General features: G+C 39.7%; 1 protein-coding gene across 1 annotated transcript in view; it reads left to right on the top strand.

The window, feature by feature from the left end:
* CAMK4 (calcium/calmodulin dependent protein kinase IV) overlaps nt 1–13,322 on the top strand; it is a 170,524-nt gene that overhangs the window by 154,477 nt on the left and 2,725 nt on the right. The window contains exons 6-10 of the mRNA XM_062018973.1: nt 178–268; nt 2,040–2,114; nt 6,951–7,026; nt 11,344–11,470; nt 13,125–13,277. Of these exons, the coding sequence (XP_061874957.1) occupies nt 178–268; nt 2,040–2,114; nt 6,951–7,026; nt 11,344–11,470; nt 13,125–13,277 (522 nt within the window). The remainder of the gene's footprint in view (nt 1–177; nt 269–2,039; nt 2,115–6,950; nt 7,027–11,343; nt 11,471–13,124; nt 13,278–13,322) is intronic.

Here is a 13,322-nt window from a genome sequence, read left to right as displayed (position 1 = left end):
GATCGTGTGCTGAACTGGTTTGCAGAAAAAAAGCTGATGAAAATTAGTTAAGTGACTCTTTGTCACACATATACCAGATTATTAATCTGCTACTGTAGATTATAAGGAAGATGTTAACTCATGCTTGAGTATAACATTTTATTCTCACTTAAACATTTTAACATTCTCTTTTTGTAGTACTTGCATGCAAATGGGATTGTGCATCGTGACTTGAAGCCAGAAAACCTACTCTATGCAACGCCAGCACCAGATGCAGCACTAAAAATTGGTAAGCAGCATTGGATATACGCTTCTTTCGTTGCTTTGTACCAGTAATATGTGCTAACTCATTCATAGTATATATGTCTCAGTATCACTTCATTTGAAGCTATTTCTTACACTCACGTGGATAGCATGTTGCTTCTGAAGTAGCACAGCTGTGTAAAACCAGTACAAAACTAGATACTTGCTTGGAGAATTTATAGCCAAAATTATTCTGAACATGGCAGAGAACAAAGTGCTCAGGAGAAACAAGAAGGATCAAGACATCAGCATACAGCTGTGTGCACCAGTTCTGTGCAGATTTGAGGAATAAGAAGTGATATTGACAAAAGCATAGGGAAGCTATCTGAAGCACAGTCAGCATCATGGTGGGGATGACGAGGGACAAGGTGTGACCAAGCTCCCCTGAACGGGTATGTTGGTTATGGTGGCCGGTTGCAAAGGGCATGATCTCTAATGCTAGGTATGCCCAGTTTTCACTTGAGCACAGAAGAGCTCTGTGCAACACTCCTGAACTGTATGTATCCAGTTTAGAAAAAAATCCACCTCATGCTTGCTTACCAATGAGTGTGGGAGCATGTGAGCATGCAAAGACTGAGCATAGCCACATTTGTCAAGCTGGTGTCCATCATGGGTTTTAAGAGCCATATTTCCATGAAGTAGGCTCAAGTCTTACATCTCAGAATGATTGTATTTTGATTTTCATTTTATCCTAGTTCTTATCTTTGCATGAAAGGCTCTAAAGAGCTGGAATGTTATAGATTAATGCAGCTCTCAATGTCCTTGATTTGATGGCCAGAATGGTTGAAGGGGCTCCTGAAGCATTTTCTTAAATGCTGTGAGTCTTCATCTTCCAGTTAAGATTATTGGCCTGTTTAAATTGAGATCTGATTTACAATGAGTGGCAGTGTTTATAAAAGTGAACTACATTTCAGTTTAGATAAATTACAATACATAAATGCTAAACATTTAGGGACAAGTGAACCCTAACTATGCATTTCTAGAGTAAAATATGAACTATCTTTATCCTGATCTTGGGTAAAAACATTCTCCTTTATATTCACTATAACAGAACAAAAAGACTTCTGTTTTGGTTTTTTAAGGCTGGATTGTCATCACCTACATGAAAATTTGAAGACACTCAGTTTATTTTAAGTGAAAAATAAGAGTTGTGAAGACTTCACTTTTTATGTCTTTTAAAAATGTGCCATGCAAATACAATGTGTAACATCATAAATGCTCTTGCTGTCTGACTATTATTCAGGATGGAAACATTGCAAAAAGGATAGTCTCTACTTCTGGCACAACCTTCATGCCCCTAGAAGCCCTCTATCAAAATGCTGATGGGATTTTATCTTGCAGGGACTGCATACTCTGACCTTTGTCCAAGAAATCACTGTTGTGCAGTTTTTTAACCTAAAATTTTGCCTTTAACTTTACTGGATTACTCACAGAGTGGAAGCTTAATATATATATAAAGTGCATTTGTATGGCCTTAGGCATCCCATTGCATTGGCTTTGTGCAGTCTTCAGAATAAAATACAAACTGCTTTTCTGTCAAGCAAGAGCTGGGAATATGCATTTGTACTGACAAATTTTGCTTATGGATTGCAGTCTGGGTAGATTCTTTAAATTGATCCTCATCTCTGGAAATGACAGTACTGTTAATGTAATGCATAAATATTCATTTAATTACATATATAATGTTGGGGGTTGAGTTTCTTAAAAATATTTTACAAAGAAGCAAGAACATTAATATTCCTAAACAATCTTAACAGCTGACTTTGGACTTTCCAAGATAGTGGAAGATCAGGTGACCATGAAGACAGTTTGTGGAACTCCAGGGTACTGTGGTACGTTATTTTTTAATTTACAGTATGCTGCACTTAATGAGGATGTTGCATTTTCTCTTTCCAAGGTGAAATGCTTCTTAAAGACAAAATTCAAAAAGCCAATAAAAAGCAGAAGTAAGGAAATAACATTCAGAACTGACACTGGCTTAAGCTTTTCTAAACTCATATTCTCTAATACTGAAGCTTAATAATCAAATCATATGTTATGATGCAAGTTCAGTATTTGAATGAAAGAAAGTTCTGCCATTGTAAAAATGCTGACATTGCTAAAATAATACTTGAGGGACATCAGCAGAAATTGGACTATGAAATACAAAACAGAAAACACTAAAAATGTAGAGAGATCATAGCGACTATGAATATTTGAGTGTTGCTTACGGTGAATTTACTTTCTAGTATTTTTTTACCATAGAGGAAATAAAATTATTCCTTAGAATAGTCATAAATTAATTCCCTAAACCAAATTTTTTTCATTAAATGTATGATTTTCAAGGCAGGCTTGATGCAGACCATTCTGGTCGATGCTGGAGTAGGACCCATACAACAGAATTGGAAGTGCAGTATCATGTAGCACTTTGTGGCAGATCATGTCAGCTGGGTAAACAAAACAAGAATGAAATCATAGGTTTGCTTCAGTTTAACCACAAGAGTGAGAGTCGGCATCAACAACTGCTTAGCAAAATAACTAATTTGCCATTGTGCTCACAGTACTTCAAGAAAGATGAGTTTATGTTAACTTCAGAACAAATGTCTATCTCGTGAGCTTAGCACTGTATTGCACAGGGATGACAGTTTCAAATCCTTTAGTAATTTAAAAATTTGGGAATTATATACCTAGTTATGTTGGATTTGTATTTTTTCAGTTGGTGGCTTTTAAAGAGACTGTCTACTTGTTTAACTGTGGAATGTGTTCACAAAGTTAAGAAATTGTGTTTCCTCTCAGTTGTCCTGCTCTTACATGTTTGTGGGATTTTTTTTGCAAAATTGCAGATAGTTCATGCTTCTAAGTCTTGTAGGTTTCAATAATGTAAGGGAACTACATTTAGGTAAAAATATGTTCTCTCGTCATCAAATGGAAAAGCAAACTTCTGAATAGCAAGTGTAAAAAGCATAGTGCTGGTAACAGTCCATGGGTAACTAGGAATGTAGGTTTTTTCTCCAAATGGGAAGAAAATAAGTGGGGAGAGAGAGAACACTAGAACTGCCATACACATAATATCTGGCAAACAATCCCAAGACTCTGCTATATCTCAGATATCAGTTATCCAAAGAGGATACGACTAAAACCAAACTCCAAAAAATCCAAAATTATCTTGAAAAACTGATCTTGAAAAACTAATGAAAAAGATGCTGCCAAGCTCCATCAGCTCTTTCCTGGTGGGGCCAAAGCTCTTCACCCTGTCCGCAGGCCATGGCAAGAGCTTGTCCTGTCACAGGTGGCAGGGCATGTGCCCATCCTGGTTATCCTTGGCACAGGTTCTTCAGCAGCATCCCCGTGTGGGAAGGGATGGCATGGGTCTGTGGGATGCTCCATCCCTCTGGAGAGCTTGTGGGTGGTCCGTGGAGCTGGGCAGACCCTGGTGGGTCCTGTGGCTGCGCTGAACCGCCTCACAGACTGATGGGCAGCTTTCAGCAGGACATCCTGGCATGCTGTCGGGCTCCTGGTGCAGCACCTTTGTGCACAGCTTTGCTGCCACAAGAGGGACACAGGTGGAATTTTGCCTGGACTCGTGGAACCAGAAAATGAGTCACGAATGGATCCTCCAGTGCAAAAACATGCAACAGAAAGGATCTCTCTGGAAAAAGAGGGTTGCAGCTGCCTCTACAGTCTGCTTGCCCTTCACTGCAAGGTTCTTCCATATTAGCAAACCAGTTAATGGCCAGGGAGGCTAGTGATCTTTTTTATACCAGGACAAACCTGCTGGGCTTCTTGTCTTGGCTACTCATCACCAGGAGCCAGCGTGATCTTGTGGAGAAGCCTATTTCTGCCATTCTCGTTGAACTCTATCTCCTAAATGGGCTCCTGCAAGAGACTGCAATTGCTAGCAGTGTGTTGCGTTGCAGACTTCTCAAGTTGTTTTGGACAGGGCTGAGCCAAGCCATTTGGAAACTAAAGACTTGGCATTTGTTTTTATAACTGTAGAAACAAAGGAAAGAGGGCATTGGAGAAGACCATAAAAGTATTCTGTTACCTCATAGCACAGGTGATAATGCAATTCAGGTGACATGTCCATTATGTTATGTGATGCTCTCTGCCAAACACACACAGGTGCCAGATATGCTTTAGAGTATCAGTGAATTCCAGTCTGACTAGTTTTGTAGCACTATACTTCATGTATTAGCTGTTCATGTTCTGATTGTCTTCTCTTGTGGTAGTTAAATTACAAATGCCACAAAACTGCAGTTACTATTTATCCCTTTTTATGCCTGTCTTTGTATACTAGAAAAATAGGATGAGACTTATTCCATAGAAGAGCCTTCAGCGTAGGGATGACTTTATGAGAAGGGTTAAGGCTCAGTGTCTGTGCTGAGAAGAGAAGAAAGGAGCTTTGTGTCTCCAGACATGGACCTGCAATCCTTGTTTTACAACCCAAGTTAATTGACCATGCAGAATTCTTGGTGCCTGGAAAATATTCAAGTACTACTTTCCAGAAGCAGAGGAAGCCCAAGAGGAGTACCGTTGAAATGCTAAATTAAACTATGAATAATTGGTTGCCACTCCTGCCCACCCAGCTATCAGCAGCTTCTGCTGAAAGGACACAGCAACAAAAGCACATACTGGAGCATGGATACTTTGGCATCAGTCAAAATCCCTGGGACATGCCAAGTGATGCAGAAGACTGAAAGCAAGAAGATAGTCACAAAGAACTTAACTTGCTGACATTGTGCTTTTGGTGAACTTGAAAAAAGGGCATAAGTGATTTCTATCAGTAGGCTGTTAGAGCCAACATCTAAACTAACAGCAATATGTCAGTCAAATCCATCCACCAAAATCAAACTTCTGAAAATACTAAAAGATCGTATTTACAAAGTGCATAACTCTGCAATCACAGTCTGGGTAGCAAGGCAGACCTGTGTATACAAATTGTTTGTCCTCCTTTTATAAGTGGTGGCCATTTTACCATACTGAGATGGAAGGAAGTGGAAGAAGGGAAGAAAGTGTCTTTTGCCCTTATACTATGAAAGAAGGCATCCCAAGAAAAATTGTGTTCTTTAGAAAAAATGTCCTATTTACTTCAGAACCCCCTTCATGGCATTAACAAACATGGCAGGAAGAATGGAGGTTAACATCTTGTTTTTTGGTCCATCTTTTTCACTGCAACTGTTGCCTGCTTTGCCGATAAGCTCTCCTTAGCAGAATAATAAGGAGGCAAGGGAAGTCTGTGCTAGGACTGGCATACATTTGCCCAGCTGCCAGCTGTATGTGTGGTGTGTAGAAAACTTAGTGATTAATGTCCTTTGCTTTCTATATTTGTGCTTTCCAAAACTACTTGATGTGTTCCCTGTGTGATAAATCTTTCAGGTTTGTTGATGAAGTCTGAGCCAGGTAGCTGGAGGCCGTTAGGGAGTTGTGTGTACTCTAATTAAAGTCATGCTTAGGGGAGCCTCACTCCTTCAGGATGTTCCTCAGGAGAGCTGCACTGGCAGAGACCTCTCATAGGCTAGGAGGAAAGCAGGAACATGCTGGCAGCTTGGGTCAGTCCAGTTGGGCAACCAAAGATTCAGGCTGAGCAGGGGGCTGTCAAACATTTAGGGAAGCCTCCAACTCTTCCTGGCCCTGTTGCTTGTGGCTGTAGGCAGGAAGGTGAGGAGATGTGTATGTGCTGCATTGTTGGAGCGCACAGGTGCAGCAGGTCCACTGCACTCCAGAAGCATGGCAGCTGTCCCTCTATATCCTCATAGAGCTGTTGGGCTCAGGGGCTGTGCTGCCATCCTGTACGTCTGGTGGATATTAGTACAGATACTATGGATGCTGAGAAGAAGGACTACTGATACTGAGAAGTGTGACTCAGCAGTGTCTCTTTATTTTTTTTTCAAATTAGTCATGTGTCTTTGTCAGTGGCCAAAAGGTGATGAAGCGTCTTGCCTCCCACCGTATCAAGCACTTACATTTTCTCCTGTAGAGATGTGGAATTTCCATCTTGCCATCTGAGAAGCTTTGCTCTGGGAGGTTTGACTAGTTGGAGGCAAGCCTCAAGGGTGTATTAAGCTACAGGCTCTGGGGGTGAGTGAGGCAGGCACATCACATTTTGAGTGTTCAACTGTGCACATTTTTAGTAACATGCAGCAGCCACAGGTACTGTCTGAGGGATGCTGCAATCTGCCCAGCTTTCCATGGGGTATGTCAGTCAAGGTGCTTGGGAAAAGATTAACTCCTCTTTACTGTTGCAGAGCCAGACTCCCATGAGACTACCTGGCCTTTCCACCTGCTATGCACTGTAGCAAAAGCAATTGCCTGAAATAGTATTTTCTTTTCTTAGAATTAAAACAGAATACGAAAAATAAAGCACAGATAAACTAACAAGTAAATAAGCAAAATACAGAGGTAAAAGTACTGACTCCTTTGTCACACTGCACCTCCAGTGGTGCTGTAGCTTTCTATGGTTCCTATCACAAGCCTAAAAAGCAATTTGAAGCCAAAGTCTGTGGCTGTGCCTGGACATGACTTCTGTTGCTTTATACTCAGTGAACAGAAGCATTTGCCTAATTAAGGGCTTAAAGGAGAAGGCCCTAACTTTTTAAAATACGAGTGTGCACGGAGTTTTAAATTGTCTTTATGACTATACTTTCTTCATTCAGATTTCTTCTCATTGACAAGTGTTTTATCATCTGCAGCACCAGAGATACTACGGGGATGTGCCTATGGCCCTGAGGTGGACATGTGGTCTCTGGGGATCATTACCTACATCCTGTAAGTGCAGACATTCTCACAGAGTGCATTTGTGAGCACCTCCAGGGGTTTTTGCAACATTGTGAGCTGTGCCGCCGGAAAACATGAGATCCTGAACTTTAATTATTGTGTTCCTAATCTTATGTAAGTAAGTCAAATCCTAGAGGAACATGGCAAAACACTCATGTTTGATAAACATAACACTTCTTTCTGAGCAGCAGCAAGGTCTGTGCAGAATCATGCTATTGATGTGAACAAATAGCAGTAAAGCTGCAGGAAGCAAAAATACAATCATACAAGCATCAGAAAGCATCATAAGTTTTTTATCATTCATATGAACTATGGGTGATACTATTGTCCTAAGCAGCTTCTCAACAGATAAGGCAAGGAGAAGTTGAGGTACTTGGAGTTGTTTCATAGTGCCTGTGAATATTCCCAAACACTGCTGTCCTATCTGTAGCTACAAATGCTGCTGCAGCTTCGGTCGTGCTGCCTCACAGCATTTCAGCCAAGAGGCAGGGAACAGCCCTGGACTCTCTGCATGCAAATCAGTCAGAGGGGTTAAATGATTCATGTTGAAGTCTTCCAGTTCTGAGAAGATAACCAGAGACGTTGACAGAGGGCTGTGTGCCATACTGGCCATACATATTTCAAACAATTGAAGTTGCAACTATAGACCAAAACTTTCAGTTTTATCTAAAGGTAGGCACTTGTGTCTGCATCTTAACACATCTTTCAAACAAAGAGTATTGAGAAGGGAAGATTGCATCTGATGTATTCATACATCTCTTTATGGAAGAATAAATGACTTAATTTATTCCCTTGGCAACACCAATTCTGAGCTGTAGTTGTATGCAATGCTTGGAGGATGCCTTATGGGAAGGAAACAGGATTTCACACATACACATTAAAGATATGGATGATTTTTTTACATACAGGCCATTTTCTTTTGCCTTCTAGTACTTATCAACTGTCCAGCAAGTATCATGTGTAATAATACAATTATTTTGTTTATGTCTTTTGCAAAGAGAAAATTAACATATTCTAGGGTTTATACTGAAAGTACTTCTAAAAATATGCAAACACTCTGATGGAAATACCAGAAAATGTCTTCTGTGCATAAGATTCAGATAAGTGACAGCTCTCCAATAATAAGCTACAATATTGCTATTTTCCATTTTGTTATCAGCTCCCTTGAAAATGTGTATCTTTGTCTCAAAGCCTGGTTCAAGTATGTAGAAGATCATGTCTTTGGCACTGCCTGAGAGATGATAGTTTTTCATCAGTTCTAGTGGTCCAGTCATGGCAGAGAGATGTGAAATTTGCCATCAGAACTGTCTGTGAGATTGGAGAGGTGCCTTTGTTTGTCCGTTTACAAAGATATCTAGATTAAGCCATGAGCTTGCCTACCTATTCAGCGACTGAGGAATAGCTGTTGTACTTGAAACTGAGAGCTTTCCTTAAGAAGAACTTACTCTCAAGTGTAGGCAAACTCTAAATGAGAGCTTACAGTATATTCCTGTTTACATATATGGAGTGACGTTTGGTATGTGCCGCCTTTCAAAACCTTCTATCTGTTCAGGAGATGCTCCCAAGCCACATTAAACCTCTGCAGTGGTATAATCACAAACGTGTGAGTGTCTGCTCCGAGTGAGTCACCACCAGTACAGATACTCCTCTACTTCCTCCTTCTGTACCTCTCCTTCTCCCCTCTTGAAATCTAATCTGACATAAAGGAGCAAGCCAGGCAGAAAGGGTGCTAACCAAATCCAATTGGCCATATCTTCCATTTAGCTTTAGGAATTTTCCACCTTTGAAGCTGTTGAGCATAAAACTTTGTAGATAACATTTCTGATGGAGTAGAAGCTGAGATCAGAAAGGTGCATGTACAGTAACTAATTCATTAATCCTACAGCCTAAGGAACAGTGTTGCGTGTCTCAGTCTCATAGTTTGGGAAAGGTAGTGTGCTAATGTACAGTCAAAAAAAGGCCTTGCTATATGCACTTCTAAAATAGAGGGGGCATAAAAGTTAACTGCCATGCTGCCAAAGATGTACATTAAACTGTGTCTTCCCACCAACACAACACTTATCATGTGATTAAGGAAAAGTTTGACACATGTTTTGACAAAACAATTATTTCTGAGTTAAATTATATTAAGCCCTACAGAAGATAACTGTCATAATTCCAGGAAAGCCACTTCTATAGTTTTAACAGCAAAGAGGACCAATATTTGTGTGTTTCTGCAGCAGTTTAGAAATGGTACTGCATGTTTGAAATGCGGATGGTGGTTGAAAATACAGAGGTTTTGCCTGTAGTTAAAATTGCATGGATTTAATTAAAAGTGGTTTTTTACTAACTGACTTTAAAAGGCCCAAAACACTGTCTGGTCATTTCTAATTTATTTTGAAGCTGTTTACATAGATTTTTCTTTATTTGGTAGGTAATTGGTTTAAAATGAATCAGCATAATAAAATGAAATTTCTTAATAAAATCAAGAGCAGCCACACTGGGTCTTATTCTGGTTTATTTTTATCTATTTTGAAATCACACTTCTAGTTTTATTCATCTAATTTGTCATGTAGCAAAAAACATGTCTGCTGAAATGGAAAATGTTTTTTAGATAGAATCCTATCCTTATAAATTGTTAGTAAGACAACTGTAGGTGATAATGGTGAGTTACTATGACAATATTGTCAGGACTTAATAGAGAATCACTTAGAAGGCTTCCGGCATGGCAAGTCTTAAGTGTGATCTCGTATGGCATTGGGTACCTGGTATTCAGAAGCCAATTTTGGCTTAACCATTCAGTGGCTGACAGTCCTGCTCAGCAGAAGTATTCGGTAGGGATAGGAGCAGACCAGAAGCAATCTCAGAAACAGTGGTGGGAGAGGCAAATGGGAAGGGAGCAACAGAGGGACTCAAACTGGCTCTCACCTACCAAAGCACACACACAGCATTTGAAGGTTGGATCCTTGTGTTTTAATCCATCTCTGCCATATTTGGAAATTAATAATGTGCCCAGAATCTGCTTACAGTGGAGGTTTTCTCCTCTTCAGCAGCTCTTCCACCTGTGGATGCACACCACTCCCAAAACCACATTTCTTCCTCAAACATCTGTCTCCCTTTTTAAGACTGTAAGCACACTGATTTGGTTTAAAACTATAAATTCAAGTTAAAATGTTAGGTTAACTTTTCTAGATTTGTTGCTGTCTTGCTCTTTATTGTCTGCCATTGTTTTCCTGTATCATGTCACTGCTTTTTGCATTTTCTGGAGTCAGAGTAGGAGACAGACTTTCTTTTTACCTCAGAACACTTACTGGTTGAGAAGGAAATTCACTTTGTAACATCTGATTATGTGTGCAGCCATGATTAAAGTGCAACGAAGCAAGAAAAAAGGACATTATGTAAATAGCAGCTGCTTCTATGAGTTTGTATTCCCAGGGCCAGCAATGTGGATCTATGTCAGGATCCGTATTATTCAGTATATTCATAAATGTAGTCATTAGTTAGTTTACAAAATTACCTAAGTAAAGATGAGGGCTGATTGTAAAAAACTGTGGAAATTTTTTTTAATATTTTGTGGATTATAGGATGAAAGAATATACAGTAATGAACATAACCAAAACCTAGGTCCTAATTGGATGTTTAACACCTTCTAACTTCACAGGTAAGATGTGTCTCCTCAGCTAATTGCTAAACCTCAAGAAAGAATTACAGGGATTCTGATAATTGCTGTATGAACATATTACTCCTGTACTTGCAAACAATCCAGAAAAGCGGATCCAAGGTCAGGAGATATTAGCAAAGAAATGAAGATGAAAGTGAAAAACATCATTATGCTAATTTGCAACTCCATGGTGTACCCAAGCTGAATGATATTTGCACTCACTTCAAAAAGACACATAACTGGAGAAGATTCATGGAAATGAACAAGGGATGAGCAAAGGTTTCAGACTGAGGGATGACTCAGTAGTCCAAGGGACTTTACTCTGAGACCAGCAGAGCAGAGAGCTGCTAGAAAATATTTATTGGCATGTAGAAGGTAAACAGATATCAACTGTTGCATGCCTACTTTTATGGTAAGCCCCTGTGTTAATAGTTCTAATTACAGGCATGTTAAAATAGAAAATTCACAAATTTATCAGCCTTTCCCAGGGCTTATGAGTGCTTATGACTGCATTTTGTTCTGCTCTGTAGAATTGGCAGTACATCAGAGTCTGGTTTCCTGAAGTTGTCTGCAGGACACAAAGCAGGGGAAGATAATACCAAGAAACATTTACACCACCCTGAGACTAATTAATCTTTGATAAATTTCTTTCTTTTTTATCCTTGCAGACTTTGTGGCTTTGAACCATTTTATGATGAAAGGGGAGATCAGTACATGTTTAAGAGAATCCTGAACTGTGAATATGACTTTGTGTCCCCGTGGTGGGATGATGTGTCTCTGAATGCCAAGGATTTAGTAAGTAAAGCACAAAAATGAGACGGGAGTATCTTTACTTGGCCAATGTCACTACCACTGAGAAAGAGAGTCCATTTTGGGGTGGAGGCAGAATACTATATTATATATTATTCATATGCCTCCTTGCTTTTCTTCTTCTTATCTCTGGTATACTGTGGTGCTGTTAAATATTGCCTGTTAGTCCAGTGCTGTATTTTGCACATAAAACTGTGGATATCCTGGTCCTTCAGTGGAGTAAGCCCCACATTGTTGGCAACTGTCATGGTCTTCATGTATGCCTGCCTTTCACGCTAGCTCTGAGGTGTTTCATTGTTCTTCTTGGCAGGGCAATTATCTTCAGAGGAATGTAGAAACAAGCCCTATATTTTGTGCAGTTTTCAAGTCTGAATTTTGGAGGAAAAGTAGAAAAACCACTGAAGTCTTCCTCACCCCCCTTTGGCCTTTTTCTGACCTTTTAAGTTTTTTCTTTGTAGATGAGGAAAGGCCCATTACTTTTAAATATAACTCATTAGCAAAATGCAAAGGTGAGCATGCTGTCCACACTCTATTCTTTTTTTACTACATAACCAGATTACTAGTAAATTTGATCCAAGAGATACTGATCTGGAAAGATGAATATGCTTGAGTTTGATTTTTAATCAACAATAACTTGCACAATTCAGTTATTTCATAATAACTTGACCTCATCTGTGGATACATAGTAGGTATTCATCATGATGCACATTCTCCTGCACCCAGTTCTGACATCATCTTTCTTTAATAGCTCTTTTTAGGGAAATTTCAGAGATCCCCGAAGCAAGTTCCCCCTTCACACTTGGGCACATAACAGTGGTGGAGCCCTGTGCATTCTCTTGCACTCTGCTCCAAGGGGTTGTACAGTCAGGAGAGCTGCTAAGTGTGACTCTTTGGAGTACTATCCATATGCTTCCTTATGCCATCCTCATCCTTCATTATTTTAAAACAGCTCCAGACATACAGCAAAACCCATGAAATGCAACTTGTTCCCAAAAGCATCCTGCTGTTGTGTTTGGAGAGATTCAGCTTCTCTGGTGTTGATAACAGAAAGAATGGCATTAACAACATTAGTTTCAGAATAGGCTGAGAGACAAATACTTGTACTATACTTTTTACTTCACATGTACGTGAGGTTTTACAGTGACTTAAGGAAACATTTCATTTGTGATCTACCTGGTGGTGACTGCATGGCACAAGTCTGCATGAGTTACGTATACCAGAATTTAAACTTTCTAATCCAATTTAAACCTGTCCAAGTCTGAAAGTGGGGATACTGCTAAGGGGGTATTTTGAAATTCCCTTAGGGTTTATGTGACAATTCAGATATACAGCAGCCTATGGCAAATAAAAGCCAGCTGCATTTGGTACACACTTTGTTACAAATGCTCATAACCAGTTGATTCTTTTTCTCCTCTCTTCCCCCTTTGTCACTGTCTTATTTAGATGTTATTTCTGGAGGATCTAGAAATGCCAGGAACAAAATACATACAAAGACCTGAATGCAAGTTCTTACTGACTTCTTAGAATGTTTCATTCAGATGCTTCCCAAACCAAGACCAAGGCCTCAAAATGCAAAGTTCCATAAACATGAATGAAGAATAAGGTTAACAGCCTTCTCTATTTCTTCCTTGTGATGTAGGTTAAAAAGTTGATTGTTTTAGACCCCAGGAAACGCCTCACCACTCTACAGGCTTTGCAGCACCCATGGGTCACAGGGAAGGCAGCAAACTTTGCACATATGGACAATGCACAGAAGAAACTTCAAGAATTCAATGCCCGGCGTAAACTTAAGGCAAGTCTCTGAGTGTAGCCTCTGTTTTCATTATCAAAGCATCCA

This window comes from Colius striatus, chromosome Z (assembly GCF_028858725.1).
Source record: "Colius striatus isolate bColStr4 chromosome Z, bColStr4.1.hap1, whole genome shotgun sequence".
NCBI classification, from domain to species: Eukaryota; Metazoa; Chordata; class Aves; order Coliiformes; family Coliidae; genus Colius; species Colius striatus.
This window is presented reverse-complemented; position numbering and strand designations above follow the sequence as displayed.